Here is a 6,435-nt window from a genome sequence, read left to right as displayed (position 1 = left end):
TTTTTTTCCCCCCTGTTATCGAGGTTAGTTTGTAGCCTGTGAGAAAATGAAGACTGTCCTGTCTCCCACAGGCCTTGCCCGGCCCTCGTCACAGATTAGAACATTCCATTTGTTAGCAGCCACCGCACTGGACAAACTTTTTTTGCCATTACACCATTGAACGGCGATAAAGACGCCAGAAAGAAAAAAAAAAAAAAAAGATCCCCCTTATTATGGTAACTAGTCCTCATGGTGACAGTTAATGCTTTCCTGATAAGGAGGCAGTCACGGATATTAAACCCTCAGACTCTCCAACTTATCTGAATTTAGTGGACTGTAGCTTTAAGATCTCGCACAATGACAGGAACGCCATCTGGGGTGAAGACTTCCAGAAGCTTAAACTGGAGATACTGAGACATTTTCCTTCCTGGTGAGTCATGGCAGGGTTAACCCCATTGTTATCAGAATGAAAACAACTCTACCAAAGCAAGCTGAATCTTTGTGTGCAAATTTGAACTTTTTTTTTTTTTTTTTAATTGCCATAGTATATTTTCTTTGTGAGCAGTGCAGGAAGAGGATGGCATGCTTGCAGCTCTGTTCCAAACAATTATATTCTCATTCAGAGCAATTACCCTTCATTTTTACACATGGATAAATCTTGCAGTATGGCAGCAATTAGTACGGTCTCATTTTCTGTTGTAGTCAAGTGCAGACATTAGAAACAGCATTGCAAAAATTAGCTAAAATGATGAGAAAAATCGCCTCTGTCCCTTATTTGCAAATGTGGAAATTAAAGTCAAGCACAGTTCTAATAATTTGCCTTCCAATGAGTCAGGAACTGTAGTGATTTCTGATTTTAAAGTTTCAGGCCATGGTTGGGGGGGGAAATAAAGTAAATCTATAACTAATCAAATTCCTCTGGGCTTTCCAGCACTGCGAGTGTTAACATCTTCCCAACTGATATCAGACCGCAGAGAACTGGCAGCCTGAGCTGTTGAGAAGGGTCAGGAGGATAAGAGCATCCGACCTTCAGAGTCCCTACACAACAGGCCCATGTATGGCTAAGTCCAGGAACCCGTCCCCTGGATTGGTTTAGAGCGGGAGAGATGAGTGCAGTGACAGGTGCCTGACAGAGCTTCACCTGCTCCCCCCTGCTCTGATTTAATGGGAGGTCCAGGCACTTGTGTGTGGGATACACAACAGATGCCAAGTAACTGGAGAAGGAATTATAGCTTTACTGATGAGGGCTTGTGACCTTTCGGTATTTCACGAAGCACAATTGCATTTTGAAAACCATTTCTTTACAGTAAGAGGCATAATTTTAAAACAGAATGAAGCAAGTAGTCCGTGGCAGAATAAGAATGTTACTTGGTCAGGCTCCTTAGAGCTTTGTTATGTAATATTTTGTTAGTTTGCTATGTTAATACACTTTTTTATATTTGTAAGTCTGTCAATTTGTGGCACTTTGATATTATTTCGATTGTTTATAAATTGCTCATATATTGAAAAAATAATTGAAGTAGAAAATTGCTCTTCTGTAAAAATATCCCTCAGCAAAACTGTGGAGAAAATGTTATACTGGACCACCAGCTAATTACGCATGTAATAGCAACTAAAATCATGGTAGCAGTAAATTGTAAAAAACTGAACTCTCCTAGTTTTGAATGACAGATTAAACAAGGGCTTGAATGGGAGGATAGAAGGTGTCACTGTCTAGAGCAGCGATGGCCATAATCATTTCCTCGTGGCACACCACCACCTTCTCTTTATCCCTGGCATCTTTTTTTCTTTCCTCTGACATCACTTTCTCTTCTCCTCTCTCTTCCCAACACCCTGGCATCATCACCGTCCCTCTCCCTCCACCTTCTCCTCCTCCTCTTTCGTCACCTTTCTGGAATCACCACCTTCTCTTCCCTTTCTCCTGACGTCACCTTGTTTCCTTCCCTCTCCCCAACCCCTCTTCCTCCACCCACTGGCATCATCACCACTTCTTCTTTCTCCCTTCACCCCTGGCAGCAGCATTACCTTCTCTTCTCTCTCCCCTGCATGATCATTACCTTCTCTCTCCACCCACCTGACTTTGCTTCTTGTTTAAATGGTTTGTTAAAGTTATAACCCCTTGTTCTGTGTAAACGGATGTGATATGGTAATGATCATGAATGTCGGTATAGAAAAGAGTTAAATAAATGAATAGTTTGGACTTTACTGGGTAATTAGAAAAATCTTTGGGGAGAAAAGTAGTAGAATTATTTCTGTTCTTGACTTTTGTTTTAGCTTTTATGATCTGAAATATGTGTTTTATTTGGCTGCAAAGTTTTATTCATATATAAAATCTTACACAAGCAAATGACAGCATAATATACACAGTGTTGCAGTCAGATCTAATATTTTAAAGTACAAAGTCCTAGGGTGCTCCCACAGAAGTAGTAACAATCCATTCATTCCTCTGGTTATCTTTTGTTTTAGAACAGGATTGTATTTCAATTCTTTGCCCTTTTTTTTTTTTCTGGTATAAACAGCATGAATATAGCAATGGGTATTCCTAGACCTATGTAAATCAGTACAGGAGGTTGTTTCTCTTAGCACTGAAATATTTCTTCATTTTCCATATGTAACCCCACCTTCCCAGCCCTAGGGAACATGGTCCGGTTCTGGCAGGGTGGGGTACACTGTCTCTCAGCTCATGGACTGGGGACAGTTTTTTTCCTGCAAGGCCAAAGTGGGCCAAAGACACTTTACAAAAACACATTGTCCACACCAATACTTGTGCTCCAAAAATAAAATATTTACTGTAAATTAATTAGTTCAAACAAGAGAAGAGGGAAAACAAGTTTGCAGTTCAAATCAGTTCAGTGATAAAGCTCTTAATCAGCAAACAGTTCCAGGTCAAAAATTCACTGTTCTTAGCTCAGTGAAAACAATTCACAACTTCACCAGGCTATATCACAATTCCTCTTCCCTCCCAGATCAGTTGTAGTCCCAGGAATAGAATTTCACTGTCCCTTCACCTTTAAGTTTCGTGAAGAAAAGGCCCAAACACTTCAGATTCCCACAAGTCACAGTTCTCCAAAGAGGCTTGAGACCCCAGAAAGTCAATTCAGAATTCTACTCACAAGTTACCCACTCCTAGTACCCTGCCTTTCCCCAGGCCCTCTGCAATGTCAGGATGTGCTTAAATTCTTAGAAACAATCTTTTACTCACAGCCCCCAGGAGTGGATCCAGACGAAAACACCTCCATTTCTTTGGCAGATTTAGGTCCTTCAATCTATGCTGAAGCTCCAGCAGGCACCTTGCCCCTTGGTCCCATGGCCTCCAACTCAGTATTCAGGCTTGTATATTCAAACTTCACTTCTCTTCTTCCTCAGATCTACTGCTCCTTAAAAAAACAACTTCACTTCTCTTCCGCAAGGGCTGTTGGAAAACCCCTCAGGAAGCTCCAGTTCAGGTACCACAGGGAGAGGCAGATGTGCCTCAGACTTTTCATCTCTTTCAGTTCTTTCATCTCTAGTCCTGAAAACTCCACTCCTCTAAACCCATTCTCCTTATTGGGTCAGACCATACTGTAGATCATCTTAATGGCCATCTCACCCCCTGCCCTTCCTGTAATGGTAATATTTATTTGTTATACCAATTTTCATAAAATTTGCAAAATTGTGTACAATATACATATAAAATACAATAACATCAAATAATACATAATACAATATTAAAACATAAAATACAATTGAGTCTAAAAGTAGCACAGAACAAGTCACTATTTGAAAATGTGTTCAAAAAGCTAAGTCTTAATCATTTTTCTGATCCTCATAGTCTCTTACTATACAAAGAGTAAAAGGTAAATTGTTCCACATTAAAGGAGCCTACTAAAAAATTTGCTCTCTGGCATTTTCCATATATGTTTCTTTCAGTGAGGGCAGACTTAAGAGTTCTTAATATATGTACGTGGGAAAAGAGAAGAGACAGGGAAATATGATACAGATATTCAGATCCCTGAAAGGAATTAATGATGCACAAAAATTAAATCTTTTCCAATGCAAAAATGGAACCAAAGCAATAGCCAATAATTTTAAGCTTAAATCAGTCTGAACAAGGGTTTATCATCTCCTAATATTGCTAGACCATATGCTTAACATTCTAACAGAATATCAGGAAGATTTAGTTATAGTATCCAAAAAATAATGGGCTTTTAAAGAATTAATTTTAAAAAAGCTCTCCATTCAGTGTCCACCCCAATTTGGCTGTACACTATTGGACACACCCGCTGTATCAACAAGGAGATATCCACTCCCCCATATTGCAGGGAAATACTTGTTCATTTTCAAATCATCCTTTGTGTGTAATGTTCCAGTGGGTCAGCAAAGGAGCTTTTATGTTCTGAAATATGTGTTTTATTTGGCTGCAAAGTTTTATTCATATATAAAACCTTACACAAGCAAATGACAGCATAATATACACAGCGTTGCAGTCAGATCTAACATTTTAAAGTACAAAGTCCTAGGGTGCTCCCACAGCAGTAGTAACAATCCATTCATTCCTCTGGTTATCTTCTGGATGTTGGCTAGGTTCTCAAAAATGACTGATAGCAATATGTATTGTAGCTTCCTGTCTCACTAGCACAGGTTGCTGTTGAAAATCCTACATGGGCTTAATATAAACCGCTATCTTTCACTTCTTTAATGTGGTGAGACAAAGGTAAAACACAAGAAGTCAATCTGCATTTTCCTTATTCCTAGGTAATTATGGAATAAAGTACACTTATAAGCATGTTTACTGGTTGTGCCTGTATTAGCTTCCTGAATAAATATTAATGCTATGTCTTGCACTTAAGATTTTAAGTGAGCAAGGAATGTGCAAAGTCTACGATTTGCATCCATACATTTTTTGTAAATAGAGAACTATTTTCTGTTCCTCTTTCTGTGTCATAATATCCAAGAAAGAAACCTAGATCTTGAACATATAATATGCAAACTTCAAATTGTTTTCTCTGATATTTAGACAGAAAAAGCTCAAATTCTTCAGAGTTCTCCCTGATTACAAATAAATCTATATATCTTCACCTGACCTTTGTAGAAGGCCAGTATCAGGAAATAAATATCCGCTATTGCTCGAACTCCGTTGCAAAAAAGCAAGCCAAATCAGAGGCCTCTATAGCAGGCCGTGACCATTAAACAAATTTTGGTCAGTGCTAATCAACATTATTTTTAGATTTATCCTTTTTTCATTAAAATCCATTAAAAACATTTTTTTTTTAATTCCATATGTAAGATACCTTTTCTAATGTAAAAAAGGATAATTATAAATGTGTGTGTCGGTGTGGGTGTGTGTGTCGGTGTGGGTGTGTTGTTGCTAATGCAGGTCTGTATTGAAGAAACAGGAAATGACCTGGAAGGGAAGGCGCAGTATGAGACCACTGAAAAAGGAATGTACCTAACAAGCTGGCAAACAGAAGGGCTTGTGGAAAACAATTGCACACTGACAACAGCTGCATAGTCTTTTGTTTAGCCAGCTGGTCCGTAAATGCCTTGCATGATATTAATTTTCATATCGCCTCAGAGATTGAAATTATTTTCACAAGTGATACTTAGGAAATATCTTTCCCCTTCAATTAAGAAAACTTGCAGAGGTGCGGTTAGCGGAACTGCTTTGTAAATTTGTGTGAATTTCTTTACGTTATATAACTTGTTTTTACAAGGATGTGAAGTGCTGGGGAAAGCTATCCTCTATTTTGATTTGACCCATTAGTAGGCTTTTGTCTCGTCAGTGAAAGGTCCAGGTATACAAATGTGACGTACTGATGTAAAACAACAGGGGAGGTTTCACAGGCACAATAAGTTCTTTAGCCAGGATGGTGAAAACCACCATGATTTGTAACAACTTTAAAACATTACACCATTGAAAAAAATGAATCCTTAAAGTCATTCAGCCATCTAATAGGAGTTGCTACGGTGGATTTCAGGCACTTAAATGTAGTCCTGCTCCTTTTATTAAGATGAGAGCGAGAACTGCATGGTTGGGTTTTACTGAAACAAATTTTAGATTTGTGGGACTCAATGGCTTAAGGTTCCTGCTCTGATGTTTTTCTCCCATTATTTTGGCCTTTACGTTAACATTCCACGTTACATCTGTCAAGGCACAGTCCTTGGATAAAGAAGATTAGGACTATGGTCTGAGGCTGCTTCTCTATCCATGTTACCTGTTTTGGAAAGTTTAATTGTGCAATGTAAACTCTACTGTTCATTCATTTGAAGCTCGCAAAAACAACCAAAAAAACATTACTAGTATGATTTGTGTGTGAATTTTCCAATTGTATTTCAGACTTTAAGAAAGAAAGGCCTTAATGGTTGTGAGAGCCCTGATGCTGACGATTTCTATGAGCACAGTCCAATCTCGGAGGACAGATTCAGCAAACTAAATGAAGATAGTGATTTTATTTTCAAGCGAGGCCCTGTAAGTAC

General features: G+C 38.6%; 1 protein-coding gene across 5 annotated transcripts in view; it reads left to right on the top strand.

The window, feature by feature from the left end:
* The first annotated feature begins 303 nt into the window (after positions 1 to 303).
* The window catches only part of LOC115082516 (myocyte-specific enhancer factor 2A-like), a 65,057-nt gene continuing 58,925 nt past the window's right edge, over positions 304 to 6,435 (top strand). For 2 of the 5 annotated variants that reach the window (XM_029586745.1, XM_029586743.1), the window contains exons 1-2: positions 1,159 to 1,285; positions 6,296 to 6,427. In XM_029586745.1, the coding sequence (XP_029442605.1) occupies positions 1,220 to 1,285; positions 6,296 to 6,427 (198 nt within the window). In that variant the 5' untranslated portion in view covers positions 1,159 to 1,219. Of the gene's footprint in view, positions 410 to 1,158; positions 1,286 to 6,295; positions 6,428 to 6,435 lie in introns of those variants that run through there. The other 3 variants (XM_029586747.1, XM_029586744.1, XM_029586742.1) reach the window with 3 other exon arrangements.

Source organism: Rhinatrema bivittatum, unplaced genomic scaffold (assembly GCF_901001135.1).
Source record: "Rhinatrema bivittatum unplaced genomic scaffold, aRhiBiv1.1, whole genome shotgun sequence".
Classification (NCBI taxonomy): Eukaryota; Metazoa; Chordata; class Amphibia; order Gymnophiona; family Rhinatrematidae; genus Rhinatrema; species Rhinatrema bivittatum.
Note: the sequence above shows the minus strand (reverse complement) of the source record. Positions and strands in the feature narration are given on the sequence as shown.